The sequence below is a fragment of the Hypanus sabinus genome, chromosome 6 (genome assembly GCF_030144855.1).
Source record: "Hypanus sabinus isolate sHypSab1 chromosome 6, sHypSab1.hap1, whole genome shotgun sequence".
NCBI classification, from domain to species: Eukaryota; Metazoa; Chordata; class Chondrichthyes; order Myliobatiformes; family Dasyatidae; genus Hypanus; species Hypanus sabinus.
This window is the reverse complement of record NC_082711.1, coordinates 82,230,223-82,253,034: the sequence shown is the minus strand read 5'-3', so window position 1 is coordinate 82,253,034 and position 22,812 is coordinate 82,230,223. Positions and strand designations below refer to the sequence as shown.

The window sequence follows — 22,812 nt, the reverse complement described above, 5'->3', positions numbered from 1 at the left end:
GATATTGAATTATGATGCAGTCAAATTAGTAATGCACAAGCTAACAGACTAAAATTAAAATTTGGTATGGTAGCCTCTTGATGCTATTACAGTGCCAGTAGGCTGGGTTCAATTCCCACTGCTGTCTGTAAGGATCTTGTCCGGTTTGCTTCCAGTTCCTCGTGCTGGAGAGGGCAGGAACAGGGAGATAATGGATCTGAATGTGTGGCTGAGGAACTGGTGCAGGAAGCAAGGATTTACACTCTTGGACCACTGGGGTATGTTTTGGGGTAAGGATAAATTGTACAAAAGGAACGGGTTGCACCTTAATAGGCGGGGGACCAGCATTCTGGCAGACAGGTTTGCCACTGCAACACGGATGTGTTTAAACTAAGTAGTGGGGGGGAGGGGATGAACTGGAAATATGAAGTTGGAGCTAAAGGGAAAGTGAAAATAGGAAAAGTTAAAAAGGACAACAGAATCAATGGAGCAGAAAGTTCAAGAAGAGATCATACAGTATGGCCAAGTAAAATAGGAACATATGAAAGATGAGGGGAGTAACAAATTAAAAGCATTATAATAGGAATGCACGAGGTATAAGGAATAAAACAGATGAGCTTGAGGCTCAGTTGGAAATCGGCAAGTACAATGTTGTGGGAATAACAGACATGGCTTCAAGCGGACAGGGCCTGGGAAATGAATATTCAAGGATATACATCTTATCGAAAGGACAGACTGACGGACAGAGGGGGTGGGGTGGCTCTGTCGGTGAGGAATGATATTCAGTCCCTTGCGAGGGGGGTCATAGAAACAGGGGATGTAGAGTCAGTATGGATAGAACTGAGAAATTCTAAGGGTAGAAAGACCCTAATGGGTGTTATCTACAGGCCCCCAAACAGTAGCCTGGATGTAGGGTGTAAGTTGAATGAAGAATTAAAATTTGCATGTCGCAAAGGTAATGATACAGTTGTCATGGGGCATTTCAACATGCAGGTAGACTGGGAGAATCAGGATGGTACTGGACCCCAAGAAAGGGAGTTTGTGGAGTGCCTCCGAGATGGATTCTTAGAACAGGTTTTACAGGAGCCTACCAGGGAGAAGGCAAGTCTAGATTTAGTGTTGTGCAATGATCATGGATTTGATCAGGGACCTCAAGATAAAGGAGCCATTAGGAGGTAGTGACCATAATATGATATGATTTAACCTACAATTTGAGAAGCAGAAGGGAAAATTGGATATGTCAGTATTACTTAAAGAGCAAACATGAGGAAATCTGCAGATGCTGGAAATTCAAACAACAACACACACAAAATGCTGGTAGAACACAGCAGGCCAGGCAGGATAGCACTTCTCTGCATAAATGCTGCCTAGCTTGCTGCGTTCTACCAGCATTTTGTGTGTGTTGTGTCAGTATTACAGTTGAACAAAGGGAACTATGGAGCTATGAGGGAGGAGCTAAGGGGAGTAAGGGGCAGCCGTGGCTGACGAGGGAAGTAAAGGGCAGTATAAAAATAAAAGAGAAGTATAACATAACAAAGATGAGCGGGAAACCGGAGGACTGGGAAGCTTTTAAAGAGCAACAGAAGATAACAAAAAAGGCAATACGCCAAGAAAAAATGAGGTACAAAGGTCAACTAGCCAAGAATATAAAGGAGGATAGTAAAAGCTTCTTTAGGTATGTGAATAGCAAAAAACTAGTTAAGACCAAAATTGGGCCACTGAAGACAGAAACAGGTGAATTTATTATGGGAAACAAGGAAATGGCAGATGAGTTGAACAGGTACTTTGGATTCGTCTTCACTAGGGAAGACACAAACGATCTCTCAGATGTAATAGTGGCCAAAGGAACTAGGGTAATGGATGAACTGAAGGAAATTTGTATTAGGCAAGAAACGGTGTTGGATAGACTGTTGGATCTGAAGGCTGATAAATCCCTGGGACCTGATGGTCTGCATCCCAGGGTACTTAAGGAGGTGGCTCTAGAAATCTTGGAAGCATTGGTAATCATTTTCCAATGTTCTATAGATTCAGTAACAGTTCCTGCAGATTGGAGGGTGGCTAATGTTGTCTCACTTTTCAAGAAAGGAGAGAGAGAGAAAACAGGGAACTATAGACCAGTTAGCCTGACATCAGTGGTGGGAAAAATGCTGGAGTCAATTATAAAAGAGGAAATTACGACACGTTTGGATAGCAGTAGAAGGATCAGTCTGAGTCAGCATGGATTTATGAAAGGAAAATCATGCTTGACTAATCTTCTGGAGTTTTTTGAGGATGTAATTATGAAAATGGACAAGGGAGAGCCAGTGGATGTAGTATACCTGGACTTCCAGAAAGCTCTTGATAAAGTCCCACATAGGAGATTAGTGGGCAAAATTAGGGCACATGGTATTGGGGGGCAGAGTACTGACATGGATTGAAAATCAGCTGGCTGACAGGAAACAAAGAGTAGTGATTAACGGGTCCCTTTCAGAATGGCAGGCTGTGACCAGTGGGGTACTGCAAGATTCGGTGCTGGGACTGCAGCTGTTTACAATATACATTAATGATTTAGATGCAGGGATTAAAAGTAACATTAGCAACTTTGCCGATGACACAAAGCTGGGTGGCAGTGTGAAATGTCAGGAGGATGTTATGAGAATGCAGGGTGACTTGGACAGGTTGGGTGAGTGGGCGAATGTATGGCAGATGCAGTTTAATGTGGATAAATGTGAGGTTATCCACTTCGGTGGCAGGAACAGGAAGGCAGATTACTATCTAAATGGAGTCAAGTTAGGAAAAGGGGAAGTACAACGAGATCTAGGTGTTCTTGTACATCAGTCAATGAAAGCAAGCATGCAGGTACAGCAGGCAGTGAAGAAGGCTAATGGCATGCTGGCCTTTATAACAAGAGGAATTGAGTATAGGAGTAAAGAGGTCCTTCTGCAGCTGTACAGGGCCCTGGTGAGACCACACCTGGAGTACTGTGTGCAGTTTTGGTCTCCAAATTTGAGGAAGGACATTCTTGCTATTGAGGGAGTGCAGCGTAGGTTCACAAGGTTAATTTCCGAAATGGCAGGACTGTCATATGTTGAAAGATTGGAGCGACTGGGTTTGTATACACTGGAATTTAGAAGAATGAGAGGGGATCTGGTTGAAACATAAGATTATTAAGGGATTGGACACACTGGAGGCAGGAAGCATGTTCCCGCTGATGGGTGAGTCTAGAACTAGAGGCCATAGTTTAAGGAATAAGGGGTAGGCCACTTAGAACAGAGATGCGGGAAAATCTTTTTCGCCCAGAGAGTGGTGGATATGTGGAATGCTCTGCCCCAGAAGGCAGTGGAGGCCAAGTCTCTGGATGCATTCAAGAGAGAGTTAGATAGAGCTCTTATAGATAGCGGGGTCAAGGGATATGGGGAAAGGGCAGGAACGGGGTACTGATTGTGTATGATCAGCCATGATCACAGTGAATGGCGGTGCTGGCTAGAAGGGCCGAACGGCCTACTTCTGCACCTACTGTCTGTTGTCTATTGTAGATTCTCCTCATGACCACGTGGGCTTCCTTCCATATTCCAAAGATGTATCAGTTAGTAGGTTAATGGGTCACATGGCTATATTTGGGTAGAACAGGCTTGTTGGGCCAGAAGACACATCTCTAAAATAAAATTTCAATGTCTTGAGTCAGCTAGTGGCTTGAAGGTAAAGTACAATTTTGATCACTGCAACAAAAGAACTGAAGCTCTGAAGTATGCAGTAAAATGTTATAAACTCTAGAATCCACAGAAATCAGTTGAAACAAAACATTCGTAGAATAGCAAGCTTAAGGCTAGAAACGTAATAAATAATATATTCCCAACGTTCTGATGTCCCAACAGTTTTATAAGACAGCTGCTTATCTTTAAAGTATGTGCCTAATTTTGCTGTAAAGTATCTAATGACCTGGATCCTGAGTTTAAACTTACAGTATGTGAAAGTGCCAATATATTCCCAAGAAGGTTTCAGCAATTTCAGGAAATCAGTGCCAAGAGGTGAAAATGCAATAGCTTCAAAGTAGAATTAAGTGATCTATTGCTATTTTAAAAACTGCAGTCAAGATGGGGCGTAGGCACAAACATCCGATATCATTTTAATGTTGGGATTTTAGCAGTGGATAGGTGACATGGTGGTTAGCAGCTAGTGCTGCTACCACCACATAGATCCAGACCTCCTCCTGCTTTAAGATCACTTACAATCACACACTTCAACATGCTTAAAATAAATCACAAAATAGCAAGGTGTACATTTTTTTAGATTAGCATCCAAATTGCTAGATTATTAATTAGGAGGCATGACTTACCCCAAAATTGCTCTGAGCAGCATAATGCAGTGGTGTGGCTCCTTGGCTATCTGATGGAATAGTACCTGACTTGTTTCTTTCTAGCAGAAGATATCCTATTTGGGCATGACCTAGGTGTAAGTATAAAATTTATGATTAAATCAGAGAAACACAAGGATGGAGTCAGCAAGTAAGGTAGTTAGCCAGCAAGCAAGGTGAATTACTAGTTACTGGAATTTACTGGTTAACACGGAATTAGAAGCTGGTATGGATGCAGCTCTTACCCACACATCTCACTGCTGAGAAGTCACGTTACCCATCCCAGCCTGACCCGTACGGGTCCTCACACGCAGACATTGTGCATTTCCTCATTAGTTCACACCACAGAGCTGTGCAGTGATGATAATCCCATGGACTGCAGCAGATTCTTTTTTGAAATAAATTGGGTGGGGAAGCATTGAATGTTTAGGTTAAAGGACCAGGATCACTAATTATTATAAGGCAATCCTCAATTATTATTAGGGATGTATTATTAGGCCCATTATCATTACAGTCCAAGGATGGAATTTCAGGAGACCTGAAGGCACGCATGATAAAATAGGCCAAAGTCAGCATGGGTTTCCTTACAGAGGAATCTTGCCTGAAAAATCTGTTCGAATTCTTTGTGGAAATAAGAAGCAGGATAGACATTTTAAATGAGAGTCATTGTGGGTGTTGTATACTTGGATTTTCGGAAGGCCTTTAACAAGATGCTGTGCATGAGGCTGCTTAACGAGATAAGAGCCCATGGTATTACAGGAAAGATACTGTCATGGGTAGAAGATTGGCTGACTAGCAAGGGGCAAAGAGTGGGAATAACAGGGGCCTTTCACAGGGGTCAGTGCTAGGACGGCTTTTTTCACATTACATATCAATGACTTAGATAATGGAATTGATGGCTTTGTGGATGATATGGATAGGTGGAGGCGCAGGTAGTGTTGAGGAAATAGTGAGGCTGCATAAGGACTTGGGAGAATGGGCAAAAAATTGGCAGACGGAATAGAGTGTAGGGAAGTGTATTGTCATGGACTTTGGTAGAAGGAACTAAAGTATAGACTATTTTCTAAATGAGGAGAGTATTTAAAAAAAAACAGAGGTACAAAGGTACTTAGGAGACCTCATGCAGGACTCCCTAAAGGTTAACTTGCAGGTTGTGTCAGTGTTAAGGAAGGCAAATGCAATGTTAGCATTTATTTCAAGAGGAGTAGAATATCAAAACAAGGATATAATGCTAAATCTTTAAAAGATATTAGTCAAACCACATTTAGAGTATTGTGAGCAGTTTTGGGCACTTTATCAAAGAAAAGATGTGCTGGCATTGTTAAGGGTCCAGAGGAGGTTCACAAGAAGGAATCCAGGAATGATAAGGGTCGTTGAGGAGCATAGATGGTTTTGTGCCTGTACTCGCTGGAGAATGGTGGGGGGTGGGGGAAGGATCTCATTGAAGCCCACCAAATGTTGAAAGGCCTAGATAGAGTGGATGTGGACTGGATGTTTCTTACAGTAGGGAAGAATGGGACCAGAGTGCAGAGGGCCAGAAAACACAGACTCAGAATAGAGAGATGTCATTTTAGAACAGTGAGGAGGAGGAATTCCTTTAGTAGCTGGTAATGAATCTGTGGAATTCATTGGCACAGCTGGCTGCAGAAGGTCACGTCATTGGGTATATTTAAAGCAGAGGATGATAGGTTCTTGATTCGCAGGGTGCCAGAAGTTACTGATGAAGGCAGGAGAATGGGGTTGAGAGGGTTAATAAATCATTGAATGGTAGAAACGATCAACTGAATGGCTTAATTTGGCTCTTTTATCTTATGTCTTATAAGAAATAAAGACATTGAAGAGGACAGCTAAGCACAGTACCAATATCCAATGTGAGCAATGTTCTACCTCATGTAGACTGCAAGAAGGGAAACAATGTCAGTCATCATGTTTTGCTGATCTTTTTCTGTACATAACTAACAAGCTCTTTCGTTCTACAGAATCAACAGATACCACTTTTCTGCCATGAACCTACCAAAATGTTTTGTGAGAAGTTTAGCTTAACTATACAAAATGTTCATTGCTTGTTTTGTCTTCTCCCATCTATTTGGCATTTAAGCATCAATAAAGTAGATTTAAGTGTAATCTGACTACACACAATAAGTTCAGTATACTCAGCATTATAAAATGAGAATATTAACAGCTCTTAACAGCTAGAAAATCAACTGTTTTGCTTTTGATAACCTGACCTGAGTGTAACTATGAAAGGATGTCTCAATATTTCAGGTCTCTTGTACACACTTTCTCAATTCCCTCCTTTAAACTTGCTTTTTACAAAAAAGTCAAATAATCTTTCTAAGTTTGACTTTCTCACATCTATTTAAAAAATTATATGGATTCCACGTCAGTCCTCCTCATGCTTTTAATGCCTAAATTAATCACAAGAAATTAATAGTCAGAAGCGATGCACCATCCAGGACATCCTATCATTATTACCATCAGGGAAGAGGTACAGGAGCCTGAAGATTCACACTAAATACTTTGGGAACTGCTTCTTCTCCTCGGCTGTTTGATTTCTGAACAGTCCATGAATCAGTGAAAACTAGCTCACTTTTGTGCTCTCTTTTTGCAGTATATTTTTAATATATTCTTATTGTAACTTACAGAAGCTTTTATGTATTGCACTGTACTGCTGCTGCAAAGCAACATACATCAGTGATAAGTCAGATTCTGATTCTAAGACTATTTCAATTATTTTATTCAAATCTAAAATCATGTATAAAATACGTAATGATTAACAAGAATGAAAACACAAAGAGCAACAAAGAGTTCTATGGTCAAATTTACATCTGCAGGCCAATCTTTAGTTATGGACATCCAACTTACAGACACAAGTACAACTGAACTCTCATGATAATTATTAAATTTAAAAATCCAAGAAACATACATTTATTCCTACAATTGGCAGCACTGGTTTCTTCTCTCTTCCCACTTTCAGTTACTGTTCTGTCTTATTAGCCTATGTGCTGAGGAGGCATAGTTGCCATAATGAGTGATTTTCATGTATTTTCTGGTTTATGGGCAGAATTGACTTAAGGATGTCTGTGAATGTTGTGACCCATGGATGGCCTGTACTGATAATAGAATATATCCAGATTATATTAAATCTTCCCTGGATCTCTTACGTACAGTATATGTGTGTATGTGTACATGTCATAAGCTTTCTTTTAGTATTACTTACCCAATAAAGCTGCCCAGTGTAGAGGAGTTCGAAACAAATTATCATAGGATGTTATATTGCATCCTTCATACATGGTTAATACATCAACCACAGCTTCATTTCCATCAGCAACAGCAAAGTGCAGTGGTGTTCGCCCTTCATAATCTTGCCAGTTCAGTAGTGATTCAGTAGGAGCAGCCTCCTATTAGGTAGGTAGAAAAATACTGTCAATTTTTTTTATAATTAGAAAATTACTCAATAAAAAAAATTAAAACAAACAAACTAGAATATGTTGCTTCAAAAATTAAGTCAGTTCACAGTCCTCAGTTTCAAATTACAAGCAGAGTTTCGATTGCGATTTTACTAAATAGATTATCTCAACACAGAGACATCACAGAGGACTTAAACAGACTAGTTAGATGAGTGCACTGGTGAAAATAATAAAATTTAGAAGAGATTATTATGATTCCTCAGCTCAGTCAAAAAACTACTAAAGTTATTAAACTTTCATCTTGTGAGAAAAATTGAATAGAAAAGATAAATGTTACCCGAATGTTTTCAATCATATACATTTATGTTCAAATATCATCACATTGGATACAAAAGGAATTCGATTTTAATGTCAATTTATGAACCCAAGAGGAGTCAATCCATTCCACTTTCACCAGAGTCCCCACAATCATTTTCTTTCTTCAAAACAATGATTAAAGCAGAAGGTGCAAAATTGTTTTTTCATTTACTTTCTGCTTGTCCCAAATATGCAGTTGAGATCAATTCCTGACATTGTTTGGGCCTAATGAAAAGAGCTATGTGTTGGCTCAAAAGTAAACCAGGAACCAAATCTTCTCCATTAAGTGCTGTGAGGTAGGTTGTCTCTGCAAAAAATGCATATTGATAGTACTCAGAATGTTAAAAGAATGTGTGTACACAAAACTAGAGCAAAGACTCCTGTGCTAAATATGCAGATGTTCTTGTCCCACAAAATGAAAAGTTCTTTAATACCCATTACAGAATTCACTGAATTGGAACCAAGCTAAAAATAAATTGTTTTTTTTATTCCATTGGTTTAATTCTACAAAGCATATAACTTTAATTACTAATAGACTTAAGTTATTCTACAGCAGCATAATCCCTGTTATTTTCATAAACACAAACTATTGCTTGTATTATCTTCAGTTACTAGAGCAGTGTTTAAACCAACATGCTTACCAGAATACATTTTACTGTGTGAATAGCTGTGGCATCTTTGTTACTGGCAGCCCAATGTAGTGGAATTTTGCCTTCAATGTCAGGAATGCCTATATTGGAATCATGTTTTATCAGCAGCTTCACGTGTTCTGGATGATTGTAGTAGGCACTCCAGTGTAGTGCTGTTTGCTATAAAAATTAACAAAACTCATCAAAAACAAGCCACTTCAGATTACTGTAGGTTCTAGGTGATTACATTTCTACAGATGTATCATGAAGAACATTCTGACTGGTGCATCACCGCCTGGTATGGAGGCTCCAATGCACAGGATCATAACAAGCTGCAGAGTTGTAGACTCAATCAACTCCCCACCACCATCAAGGACATCTTCAAAGGGTGGAGCCTCAAGAAACAGGCATCCATGATCAAGTCCCCTCATAATCTGCGACATGGCCACCTTCAGATTTATGAATGGTCCATGAACACTATCTTGCTATTCCCCTTTTGCACTTTTTAAAAAATAGCAACTTACAGTAATTTTTAAAAAGTCTTTCACTGTACTGCTGTCACAAAACAACAAATTTCATGACGTATGTCAGTGATAATAAACCTGAGTCTTATTCTCTAGGTAATGAAAACATGCAATTTTAATGTTTAGCCAAAGTAACAACAGAGTTAATTCCAAACCGAAATTCCGGTTGCTCTGTCATTTGGAACTACTAATGACTCCGTGTACCTTCACAGGAACAAAGTTAAAATGCAAAAGTCTCTTCCTTTCATGCAGATAATTATGCATTTCCAAGTAACTATGAAAAATTGCCTTAATATAAATTTATTATCTCAGAAATGTATATGCAGTAGATAGGGATAAGACAAGAATGAGAACAGAAAAATATTAACAAGTTATTCAGAATGAGAAAGATTTTCATATTCAATAATGTTCATTGGCAGAACCTTAACCAATGAGGAAAAATTTTCCTGACCAACATACTGCCTGCAATTTTCTTTGACTTCACTATACATACAGAATGTTAAATTAATTGCTTTGATTGGGCTCCCCTTATTAAAGATTTTGCACTTCAAATATCTAAATTATATCTAACAATTGACAACTTTTATCACAGTATCTTTACACTTTACCTTTAGTATGAAATACAAATCTCTACAATGAATACAAATAACACTGAACAACATCCATTTGACATTACCGATAACATAGCAGGTAGTATCAACAGTAAAATATTCCTATATCAAAATATTATGTAACAGATCATTTGTTTTAAATATACTTCTGAGAATATTCCTATTGTGCTAATTCTGACTAACTAACTGGAAATTGCATATTTAGTTTTCTCTGTGTACAGTTCAATCACATGCATTAAATTTAGCTGAATTTGTTTATAAATTCACACATCATAGTTTCAAAATGGAGAACAAATATTCACATCAGATGGCAATAGATTTAAAGCAGAAACTGAGTTTTAATATCTATTTGATGTTGAATCTCGGAGTGTGATTTCAAATTCAATTCAGTCTGATGGAATAAATGTCCCCTCCATATGCTGATTATAAGGATTCTCAGTGAAATTAAATATGGCTGAATTCCAAATAACAAAAGTCCACGATTCAAACAACCCCTAATTCATTACTAATTGGTAAAGTCAGCCAGAATGTCTGAAAATGGCTAACCAGCAAGCTGCAAAGAAATGATACACTGGTACCATAATGGTTTCTGTTCTGAGATTGAGATAGAGACATATTGTTGAAGTACGATTGGGATTTCTTTATCAACAATATTGTGCTACAGCTAATCTCAAATGTTTGATACCGATGGCGGATGCTAGAATTTGGAAGTACTTTCTTACTTGGCATACAGTAACAATTTGAACTTGTACAGCAATTCTTAATGCCCATGAACAGACAAGGTACTTTACCAAGTAAATAGCAAGAAGAATTTAGAATCACACTGTGATAAGTGTGAATGAAATTTCCAACAAAAAATATGAAAAAGAAGCCTTTTGTAGGAAGGAAAATAAAATCCCGGAGCAGAAGGTTTTGGAAAAGAGTTTCAGAAAATAGCAGGCAAGGCAGCCAAATAATTTACTCTCACTGATATAGCACAAGACAGGTACATGCACTGAAGATTAATGTCAAATGATATAAATTAGTTGGATTTTTATAATGGTTAGGGTAGAGAGGTCATGAAGGGATTGGAAGATTAGCTTTGAATTTCACCCATTTCAGTCAAAGAGCATTCAGTAATACCAATGGAGACACCAAATGATGAAAAAGCTTAATAGAAGACAGAAGATAACTGTTTTACAAAGCTTGCAATTTATGAAGAAAAAGTGAAAGAGAGACTAAGATGCAATTTGAGAAATAAAGCCAAAAGATGACAAATGTAAGAATAAGATTTATGATGGTGGAGATGCTGTTAAAACAGAAGGAAAATCCCATTTTTAATTCTATTGTACTAATTCTGACCTACTAATTGGACCTACACATTTAGTCGTTCCTAGTACAGTTCAATTACATGTGCATTACATTTCGCTATATTAATTCCATCTGTTTATAAATCCACACGTTCATAGTTTCAGTATGGAGAACAAAATATTCACATCAGATGGCTGGAACTAAAGGATCAATATTCATTCTCGGATTGAAGATGATGCTAAGATTTTATGCTGCTGGCTGTGGGGTAAGGGTTGGTGTGAAGTTGAATTAACAGTACTTACGATGAAAGTTCCAAACAATGCATTTTGTATATCTACCGCTTAACTAGAGGAAATTTTAATTCTACAATTTAGATGCAACTTGAACATGCATTGACATAGGTGGAGGCGGAGTTACGATGGCACTCAATGGAGACTCCTTGGAGTTCGTCTGCGGAAACAACTTAATTTCTATCTTTGAGGTCTCTTTTTTTTCTTTTCAGGGTGAATGGGGTTCTGTTGAAGACCCTGACCTGGAGTTACTCTCAAACTTCGGCTCTTTGTGGTGCTGGGACCTGCTCCTGGAACTCATGGCCGGCTGCTTTTTGAAATCCCCTGGACATGGCCTACAAGATAAGCGTGCCTTTGGGGTTCCAAGGTTTTGTGGCCTTGTGGACGAGCTGATGCCAGTGTGGCCAAATGGAACTTCAGGAACAGCAGATCAGCTGTTGGAGGCTCTGCAATAGGCGAATCTCTCTCTCTCTCTCTCTCTCTCTCACTCTGTCACACACTCTCTCTCTCTGTCTCTCTCACACACAGTGGTGGGGAGAAGTTCATTGTCGATTCTCAGGTCAGAGAACTTGGGGAAAAATATGACAGGCTTTATCGTTATAAATCAAGGAGTTGTTTTGTTATGCCTCCCCTCTCGTTATAAAAGGGGACACCTCTTTTTCCCTTTATCAGGGAGAGAGAGAGTCTGTGGTATGTCAGGTGAACAGTTTGTTTTTGTTATACTACAGATCATGGTCTTTCTGGGAGGCTTTGCAATTACTTGCTTGGTGGGTGGTTGGTGGTAAGTGGGGGAGGGGGTCATTGCTTTGCTGCTGCTTGTGCTTGGGAGGGGGAGTAGGGGGATTTGGAGTTCTAATCCTTTTTAAAGTCACTCATTCATTGAGACACTTCTGTTTCCGTGGATGTCTGTGAAGAACAAGAATTTCAAGATGTATATTGTATACATTTCTCTGATATTAAGTGAAACTATTGAAACATGCCTTAAATAATGTTGAAGAAAGAGTATTAAGAGTTACTCTGCTAAAAATATAGACAAACAAGCTGTTTTCCTACTTGCTGATGAGATTCCCAAAGGGCGTTGTGTAGGCAATATTTACAAATGGTAAATATAAAAAGTATTATTTCTCCCAATCCATAATAACAGAAGCAAAATATTCAGCAAGATGTAAATTGCTTAGTGACATAAAAAAGTGTTAAGAAAAGATTATTTTAAAATTAAGTCACATAATGCAATTTCATGTATACTGAGGATAAGCATATTTGTCAGCCTTTTTAATTCCAACTATAATCGTAGAATGACATGAATTATAAATATTATGAAAACATTTAATAATGTGTTGGATACAACTGTTTAATTGCTATTTTCATTGCAGTTTAATAATTAATTATCTGCTTGTATTGTATATATTTAGATATATACAAGTAACTGCTTACTATGCTTCCTAGTGGTCATGGTGTGTATGGAGTTGATCAATGTACCCCCTGGTTACACTGGTGTGAATCTGGAAAGTTCTGGAAGCTTCTCTTGGCATTGTCTTATTTGATTAGGGGGCAACTCATTTGTTGACTCTTATCTATTAATTTGAATGAAATGGGGAAGTATAAAAGAGCTGACCATGAGGTGTTACGTACTCGTGACACATGACAGTGGAGCCCTTGTCATGTGACTGGGGTTGAAGCTGTACTGGACTTGAGGTGATGGTCTTGTGATGGTGGAATGATGTCATTTTCCCACCAGTAGAGATCATGTGACAGGTTTTTTTTTACAGATTATAAAAGGTAGACCCCACCCGGTGAGGAGGGGCAGTTCGTGGCTGGATTTGCCAGGTTGACTTCATGCCACTGCGTGTTTGAAGTGATGACGCAGTTTAGCTGAAGGATGAAGTTTTTATTTAATGCCTAAAGTTTAAAAGGTTAATGCCAACAGGTTCTTTATGATTCTGTTAGTTCAAGGGAATTAGAGGAGAGTGACGATTCAAAGTTGGAAGTTAAAGATCGAGGAGAATCACTTTCTACGGTGAAACGGGGGCGACCTTTGTTTGATCCTTATTTGGAAGGATTTCGTTGACTATCTTCGTGTTAATCCCTGGGTTTTACCAGAAAGGATTGAAGGTAGTGGAGAAGGAAAGGTCAGTGCCTTTAAGCCGTTCAGTTTCGTGAATTCTTCGTGGGAAGTTCGATGTCGGGGATCGAAGCAGCGACGTGAAAGAGAACCTATATCGTCCTATAAAGTCTCTCCTTTTAAATGGACTGTGAGCATATCGAACTTTTGGCAATACCACTTTAAAGAACTGTTTTGGAATATCACTTTACGAACTGTTTGAACAGCCGCTCAGCAGCTGTTTCCGGTTATGGTAGTGTTTGTTTACTTTTGGGGGGTTTGTTTTCTGTGTTTAATAAACGTGTTGTTTGTTATAAGAAACCCTTGCCGAACTCATATATTTATTGTTGCCTGAATACGTAACAGAGGCCAGTGCCATCTTAGTCTTTTAGTTCTTAGATCTTTTGACTCTCTCTCTCTCTTCAAGTAGTAGCTTTCTATCACTGTCCATTCTCAACTCTCTTTTCTACAGGGAAAAAGATCTAAGAAAACAATCATGAAGCAACGCTTTTTGCCTCCTTCTTGATTTCTCAAAGAGCTTTTGCTTAAAATATCAGAATCAACAGATATAATGTTAGAATATGGAAGCAAATCTTAGTTATGTCACTGACAATGGAGTTGTCCTTCAGCTGAAGAGCTAAAACTAAGGATACATCTGCTCTCTTAGCTGAATCTGAAAGTTTCCATGGGAATCAAAGAAGACAAGGAGCACTTCCCAGTAACCTTCCAACATTAATCTCTCACGTATATTCACTTATTATGTAGGTATCTATCTTGTGTCTTTTGCATAATCTAATAAATTGTTTAATACTTTTCTGCTTATTGCAAATTTGCTTAAATTTCAAAACTAACTGATTCAGTATGACATGCTATGGAATTTTCCTCTGGAATGATAAAGGGAATTAACAAATGTTCACTGTTAAAAATTATTGCAAACTAATCTCTAAGAAATAGCTCCTGAAATGCCAGGTGAACCAGGTTACAAACATCTGGGGTACTAAGGTACCATCCACAATAGCTTTCAAACTGCAGCGGGAGGTTGCTATGGAGGTGAACAGAAATAGCTGCTTAACCATGTGTCATTACTTATTTACAGACCTTTCCTTTTGCCTATTTTCCTCAGCCCATTTTAAGCAACTCTTCCTTTCAAATATTTGTAATTTTCCTTACTCTAGTTGAGGACACCAGTCTTACACCAGAGGTATGTCCCCAGAATTCTACAATACCATGATCTTTACTTCATGGAGAATTCTTAGCTTCAAACTCTATGAATCCTGTCTTACTGCACGTAATCTTAAACAGCCTGTTCCCAGGTAAAATGCTCTGAGAAATAATCTCTGATGTACTTCACAGATCTCTATTCGAGGTTACCCTTGTCAGTCTGACTAACTCAATCAGGCAGCAAATACGTCAGGCATGATAATTGCAGTCCCCTTCTTACATGTCTTTGACATTTCCCTATTTGTACTTTTTCTTATTAAGACGTTTCACTTTGGGGGTCTACAGACCACTCCCACTCGTGCCTTCTTTACAAAGTTATTCCTGAACAGTCTACTAAACCCCTTGAACAAACTAAATATTTGTTATAATAGATGAGATTTCATTTCCATTTTTATTTATCCAGTTTCCCCATAACTTCATTTTCCTTTCAACTGTATTGTGTTAGTTGAAATTAACATTACTAATTATTCCAAATTATGTTCTTCATTCAGCACACCATTTTTTTTCCAGATACTTGGGCATCTTGTACCGTCATTCTAATCCCTGAACAATGATTTAGATTCGTGATTGGTATTACTTCCTAAATTCTATAATTTTCAGAATGCCTCAATATCTTTTTAGATTCCTTTCGTTGCTTGTCAATATTCTTGATGATGCTACTGTGATGTCAGTTGGAGTATTTATTACAGTATTTATTATGTATTTATTAAAACACATTAAATGTTTTGCCAATACACCAGCAGCTGTTGTTGAACTTAATTTGTAAGATCTCAGAACTCAGTCCAAATTTCTTGACAGCAGTTATTTCAACATCCATTAACAAGTAGAAAATAAATGTTGAGGGAGGAAGCCACCAAATTATAAAATAAATCCTTTAGACCCTTGAACTTAATCCACCATTTAACAAGATTTTGGCTAATCTTATGCCCAAAGCTTAAACTTTTTACATGAAACTTCTGTGGTCCCTTACAGTATATCCCTCAAATAAAGCCACTCATTACCCAGCTATCTAACTCCAGTATAACCTTTTTTTTAATCTATTGTGTTACTGACAGTTTAGTTCTACGGCTCTCTATTTTAGTCTTCTGTTTGGGACTTTATGAAAAGCTTTCTGAGAATCCATAATGTGTTCATCCATTGTTACATACCCTGTGGGTACCTTGTGACTGTCACATGACCATGATGTAATTAAGTCTCTGTTGAGCATGATGTAACGGTCTTGTGATGGTGGAGTGATGTAATTTTCCGCTAGTGAGAGGTCATGTGATGGCCTGTTTCAACAGGTATAAAAGGGGAAAGCCTTGCTGTGATGCAGGTCAGTTCATGGTTTAATTCGTAAGCGACTTCGTTATGTTGTGTATTCGTCTCATGACGCAGTTTTGTTTTAAAGTGGAGTTTTACTTTCTGCCTTAAGTCTCAAAGGTTACTGCCGGCAGTCTCGCCAGTTTAGTCTAGTCGGAGAGTAATGATTTATGGAAGTACAGAGACCCGAAGGATTGAGTAAAGTTGGTGTCATCATCGGTAATACAGGATTGACCTTATTGAATCCTCATTTGGAAGAGATAGTGACCTGCATCCAAAATAGTCCCTGCTATAACAGCAGAAAAAGCTGGAGCAGGATTATTCACCAAGGAAAGGTCAGTGCCTTTAGGCTGTTTTTATTTCCTTCGTCGCAAATCCTTCGGATAAGGCATAAGGATCAGCAGTAATGACACGTCATCGAGGAATTCGTTACTTCAGGAAAGTCTCTCCTAATTGACTGTGTAAATCATTTGGACTTTTGTATTTATCGCCTTAAGAACTGTGTTCGCGTTTATCGCTTTAAGAACTGTTCGAGTTGCCATATAGCAGTGAACTTCCAGTTAAGTTAGTCATTTGTTTACTTTTGGTTTTTTATTGAGCAGTGTTTAATAAATGTTTTATTTGTTTATAAAAAACCTGTCTCAATTCTATATTCATTGTTGCCGTATCATAACACCATTAACATTCCTTTATCAACCTTCTCAGTTCTTACTTCAAAAACTTTAGTCAAATTAGTCAAAGACTTTGTGTCTTTGATAAATATGTGTTGCTTCTCTTTTAACTCATTCATTCCCAAGTGCTATTCAATATTTCTACACAATTAGCACTTCTAAAAGCTTCCCTAAAGCTGAGCTGAAGCTGACTGGTCTGCAGTTACTAATTTAACCAACTCTACCATTTTCTCACAAAATGCTGGTAGAACACAGCAGGCCAGGCAGCATCGATAGGGAGAAGCACTGTCGACGTTTCGGGCCGAGACCCTTCGTCAGGACTAACCGAAAAGGAAGATAGTAAGAGATATGAAAGTAGTGGGGGGAGGGGGAAATGCGAAATGATAGGAGAAGACCGGAGGGGGTGGGATGAAGCTAAGAGCTGGAAAGGTGATTGGCGAAAGTGATACAGAGCAGGACAAGGGAAAGGATCATGGGACGGAAGGCCTCAGGAGAAAGAAGGGGGGGGGGAGCACCAGAGGGAGATGGAGAACAGGCAAACAACTAAATATGTCAGGGATGGGGTAAGAAGGGGAGGAGGGGCATTAAGAGAAGTTAGAGAAGTCAATGTTCATGCCATCAGGTTGGAGGCTATCCAGCTGGTATATAAGGTGTTGTTCCTCCAACCTGAGTTTGGATTCATTTTAACAATAGAGGAGGCCATGGATAGACATATCAGAATGGGAATGGGATGTGGAATTAAAATGTGTGACCACTGAGAGATCCTGCTTTCTCTGGCGGACCGAGCGTAGGTGTTCAGCGAAATGGTCTCCTAGTCTGTGTAGGGTCTCACCAATATATAAAAGGCCACACCGGGAGCACCGGATGCAGTATACCACACCAGCCGACTCACAGGTTAAGTGTCACCTCACCTGGAAGGACTGTCTGGGGCCCTGAGTGGTGGTGAGGGAGGAAGTGTAAGGGCAGGTGTAGCACTTGTTCTGTTTACAAGGATAAGTGCCAGGAGAGAGATCGGTGGGAAGGGATGGGGGAGACAAGTGGACAAGGGAGTTGCATAGGGAGCGATCCCTGCGGGGGAGGGAAAAATGTGTTTGGTAGTGGGATCCCGTTGGAGGTGGCGGAAGTTACGGAGAATTATACGTTGGACCTGGAGGCTAGTGGGGTGGTAGATAAGGACAAGGGGAACCCTATCCCGAGTGGGGTGGCGGGTGGATGGGGTGAGGGCAGATGTGCAGGAAATGGAAGAGATGCGTTTGAGAGCAGAGTTGATGGTGGACGAAGGGAAGCCCCTTTGTTTAAAAAAGGAAGACATCTCCTTCGTCCTGGAATGAAAAGCCTCATCCTGAGAGCAGATGCGGTGGAGACGGAGAAATTGTGAGAAGGGGATAGCCTTTTTGCAAGAGACAGGGTGGGAAGAGGAATAATCCAGGTAGCTGTGAGAGTCTGTAGGCTTATAGTAGATATCAGTAGATAGGCCGTCTCCAGAGATGGAGACAGAAAGATCTTCATTAACTATATTAATTACTATCTTTCCTTTCAGTTAGTCCTGACGAAGGGTCTCGGCCCGAAACGTCGACAGCGCTTCTCCTTATAGATGCTGCCTGGCCTGCTGTGTTCCACCAGCATTTTGTGAGTGTTGTTGTTTGAATTTCCAGCATCTGCAGATTTCCTTGTGTTTGCTCTACCATTTTCTAGAGCCTTGATACCTTCTCTGCATTTAGCCAAGATTGAAATGATAAGGCAACCCGTTCAACAATTTCTTTAACTGGGATACGTGAAAGTACAAACCAGATAGTTTGTTAATTTTATGCATCATTGGTTATTCTAGGATCTCCTCCTCACTGGTTTTTACCACAGTATAAAGGAAAAAAATCTGTTCAGACATTGAAGTTGACCTTTTTGGCAAAATGAATAGGTGAAGTGTGTCCTTGCACTCAACAGGATGACCTGAAAAGTAGCCATGCTATTTTCTTTGCTATTCCAGCCATTCATAAATGAGTCAGTCCTTAAAGAAGTCACAGGAGACTGTAAAAGCTGGAGTCTGGAGCAACAAATAATGTTCTGGATGAACTCAGTAGGTCATGCAGCGTCTGCGGGAGGAAAGAAGTTGTCAACTTTTTGGACTGAAACCCTGCATCAGAACTGAGAACGGAGAGGCAAGGTGGCCAGCATAAAAAGGAGAAAGGGAGTGGCGAAGAAGTAGTCTGAGGTGATTGGTGGAATGGGGAGTGGTGTGAGACGATAGACAAGTAATGGAAGGTATGGGAGGTAAGCAGGGATGGAGCAGGAAGACTGCAGCAGATGAATGATAGTTGGAGGCAAAGAGAGAAAAAATAAAAAAAAGGAGTAAGGGATATAGTGAAGAGAGGAGTCAGCTCTCAATGGCTGTCACTGTACAGCTGTATTAGAAATTAGAGATAAGTGAGAGCCAGCTCTCTCCTGTGCATCTGAGGAACCCACACACAATTGATTGCCCTGATCCAGTCAATGTGAAACTCCAAGATTTTCAAGGTAAAAATGAAACCTTCTTGTACTGAGATGCGTATTCAAGGACAGCATTAATTGCACATATCTCCTAATTCAAAAGGTAGCATATCTCAATCAAACAATTGAAAAGATAAAATTATGTGCCATTTCTCGCAGAGAAGCATCAGGTGATAAACCATGGAGGAAGAAAAGGTTTTGTTGTAAAAGTACCCACAATGTCCGGGTCTTCAAATGAACACAACAAACAACTGCAGATGAAGATAATTTGATCAAATTGCTTGTCAATGCTCTTCAGAGTCTGTAGGTCAGGAAATTGTGAAATTCTGTCAGATGGAGAAGAAATATGAAAACAAATGAAAAAAAAACACTGACTTGCTATAAATCAGAAGTGAAATCATTATGTAGCCAAATGGAAAGCAATAACTGGAAGAAAACATGCTTTCTAAAGTGTATTTATCCATAGCACAGTCTGAACTTAGCAGTTGAAATTAATTCTTTTAATAAAATCTTCATTCTTTTCTTAACATTTCTAATACCTTGTTTCTATCTTGGGTGTCCACTTCTCCAGGGGCCATAAATTTAAGCAGCAAAGCCAAACACTTAGGACTTTTGTGCCGAGTAGCTAAGTGAAGTGGAGTCATCTCTTCAAGATCCTTCTGCATCCAATTTGCACGCCGTCCAAGCAATGCCTTCATGAAGCGATAATTTCCCTGACCAGAGAGAAAAATTCTTTCTTAAAGTACAATCCTTTTCACTTCAAAAATAACTTCAATTGTTTTTTTGCCTCACAATAAATTAACAGTTACAAAAGGATTTATACATTAGTGAATGGTACACAAAGAAAATTTGAATAAGATGAATTGAAAAAGGCAATATAATCAGAGAGGTATAAGTTTGAATTTCATTTTTATTCAGTTTGGAATCCTTCAGTGGGTGCAGCTTGCTTTCCATTAAATAACACAGCAAAACAATGAACCAAAAACACTTCTGACACATTAAGTACAAATATTTTTTCTGCATTGACTGCGGGATCTGATGCATAAAATAAGCATGCAAAGCCGGTAAACAGGCATTGGTGGGGCCGCATTTGGAATATTGTGTTCAGTTATGATTACCCTACCACAGGAAAGATTCCATTAAGTTTAAAGAACGCAGCAAAGATTTACAAGGATATTGCCGCGACTTGAGTAACTAAGTTAGAGAAAGGGTGAGCAGACGATGAGCTTAATCACTGTGGTGTCAGAAAAAGAGGAGTGTATGAAACCAGGAGGCGCATAGGTTTATGGTGAGAGAAGGAAGAGTTAATGGGAATCTGAGAGGAAACTTTCCACCCAGAAGGTGGCTTGTTAAGGCAAATATATTAACAACATTTAAAAGACACTTGGACAGGTGCATGGATAGGAAGAATTTAAAGGGATAATGGGCCAAATGTGGGCAAGTGGCCATGTCAGTCAGTATGAACTGGTTTCGCCAACGGGCTTGTTTCTGTGCTGTATGACTCTATAACTTTGGATATGATAACCATTAACAACCAGGCCACCCCACCTCCTCATTCCACCTAAGGTATAGCAGCACACCAAGCTGTGTGGTAAATTAAAAGCAGAGGAATCAATGTTTACTTGCACTAGAATTTTCAAAAGTTCTCATCTTTAGAAAAGGATCTGGATTATATGAAAGATCCTACATATTGATCAGTCTAAATGTAAAAATGTCCATACAGATGCTGATGTCACAACTAATCTCCAGCTAACCTCCTACATTTAGTCTGCTACATAAATCAAAGTTGTGAGACCAGTGAGTGCCCTTTCAGAAATCTCAGTGAACTGAACTGGCTATCATAAGCAGTTCTACTCTGATTTGCTATTTTTAATGGAGCGAGAAACATGAATGACACAATATTTTGCTGCCCTGTGATGCCATCTAATATGCTAAGCAATAACAGTATTCTTGTTTCAGTTTCCTAGTTCATCCAATCTTTCCTTACAAGTGCGATTTTCCAGTCCTGCAAACCTCTTTGCAAATCTTCTCTGTGTCCTCGCAACCTCAATCCTGTAAAGTGGTGGCCATAAGTATTTAAACAGTGACTGAATAAACAGCCTTGTATAAAACTCTGAAATAACTGCCCCTACGTTTGTATCATTCCTGATAAAAGAAAGCACCTCATGAGCCATTTTCACCACCATTTGACAACCCCTACTACTTTTAAGGATCAACGGCGTCTGTTTCTCAACACCACTCAATATCCTCCAATTTGTCAGATATTCCCTTGTTTCATTGTACCTCCCCAAATTCCTTACCTCATATTTCACTGGATTAAACTTCAATTGCCATTTCTCTGCTCAATTGATCAATATAAAGCTTTCTTTATTAGCCACCCACGAAGACAAATTTTTGTAAATACAAGAGTTAGATGGCATTAATGATACACAACAGGTAGCTCACAAGACTTCCAGATATACTTCTTCTGAACTGCTATCACTGCAGTCTGTAATTTCCCTTTTAAAAATGTACTTCTGAACCAACTAAACGAACAAGCGATTTTACGATCTCATAAAGGACTCAGCAGACTTGACTCACAGGATTGCAGGTACGGCATCTTTAAGAGGATGTCAGCCATCACCGGCAGACAGGGAGGACTTTCAGCCAGACTATAGTGTCGGGGTGTAAAAGTTCCTCCAGCCAGAACCTTGGTAGAAAATGTACTACCACTGGAGAACAAGATAGAGTACCTAAATGCAAGATTGCTTTATCAGAGAAATGAGGGATTGCTGCGTGATCTGTTTAATAAAGACATGGCTCATTTGGACACACTGGAAATGGCAGTCAGGCCCAAGGGTTTCTTGATCCACTGGATGGATTGAACTGCTGACCCAGAGGTAGGGTTCTGTGTTTCATGATAACTTCTTCGTGGTGCTTGGACATAGTGGTCTTTTTGCACTCCTGTTCTCCTGACCTGGAACATCTGGACAATGTTTCTCACCCTCTGCATGCCGCCTGAACAAGGAGCACTTTTAGTAATAGCCTAAAACAACTGCACTGCTCCAAAGAGCACTATATGAGGTTATTCTTATCCTTGGCCATTAGGCTTTATAATGAGTCAATCTATAGCTGGGGACCCCCTCTTGTTAGACTATTTGTGGTAACTTATTTTTTACACTTTCTAATTCTCTTCTAATATTTATATCTGTGCACTTGTGATGCTTCTGCGACACAGTAATTTCCTCTGGGATCAATAAAGTATCTATCTATCTAATGATTAAATTCTGTCTGTTCTACTTACTGACAGAGGTCTCCTCTGTGATCCTGACCTCAGATGCATACTACCAAAGGCAGATGTTAAGCAAGCACTCAATTAGCAAACAAGAAACAGCCTACCCCAGTGCCTTTCAAATCATTGCCAGCGACTTCAATCAGGCTTGCTTGAAGAAATCTCTGCCCAGTTATCATAAGTATATCAACTGCAGCACCATGGGTCCCAATACACTCAACCACTGTTACTCTACAATCAGGAATGCCTACCAATCCACCCATACACTGCATTTTGGGAAATCTGATTAGACGTAGGCTGAAGAACTAGGCTCCAGAGGTAAGAACAACAATAAGGTGG

The 22,812-nt window shown here is 39.3% G+C and overlaps 1 protein-coding gene and 1 long non-coding RNA gene across 5 annotated transcripts in view; one reads left to right on the top strand and one right to left on the bottom strand.

Annotated features, from left to right (window-relative positions):
• The window catches only part of invs (inversin), a 243,103-nt gene that overhangs the window by 103,129 nt on the left and 117,162 nt on the right, over window positions 1–22,812 (bottom strand). For all 4 annotated transcript variants that reach the window (XM_059972498.1, XM_059972499.1, XM_059972502.1 and 1 more), the window contains 4 exons: window positions 19,742–19,915; window positions 8,721–8,888; window positions 7,533–7,713; window positions 4,295–4,404 (listed from right to left, as the gene is read on the bottom strand). In XM_059972498.1, the coding sequence (XP_059828481.1) occupies window positions 4,295–4,404; window positions 7,533–7,713; window positions 8,721–8,888; window positions 19,742–19,915 (633 nt within the window). The remainder of the gene's footprint in view (window positions 1–4,294; window positions 4,405–7,532; window positions 7,714–8,720; window positions 8,889–19,741; window positions 19,916–22,812) is intronic.
• LOC132395633 (uncharacterized) overlaps window positions 15,687–22,812 on the top strand; it is a 52,027-nt gene continuing 44,901 nt past the window's right edge. The window contains exon 1 of the long non-coding RNA XR_009512699.1: window positions 15,687–16,382. This is a non-coding gene — a long non-coding RNA (uncharacterized LOC132395633). The remainder of the gene's footprint in view (window positions 16,383–22,812) is intronic.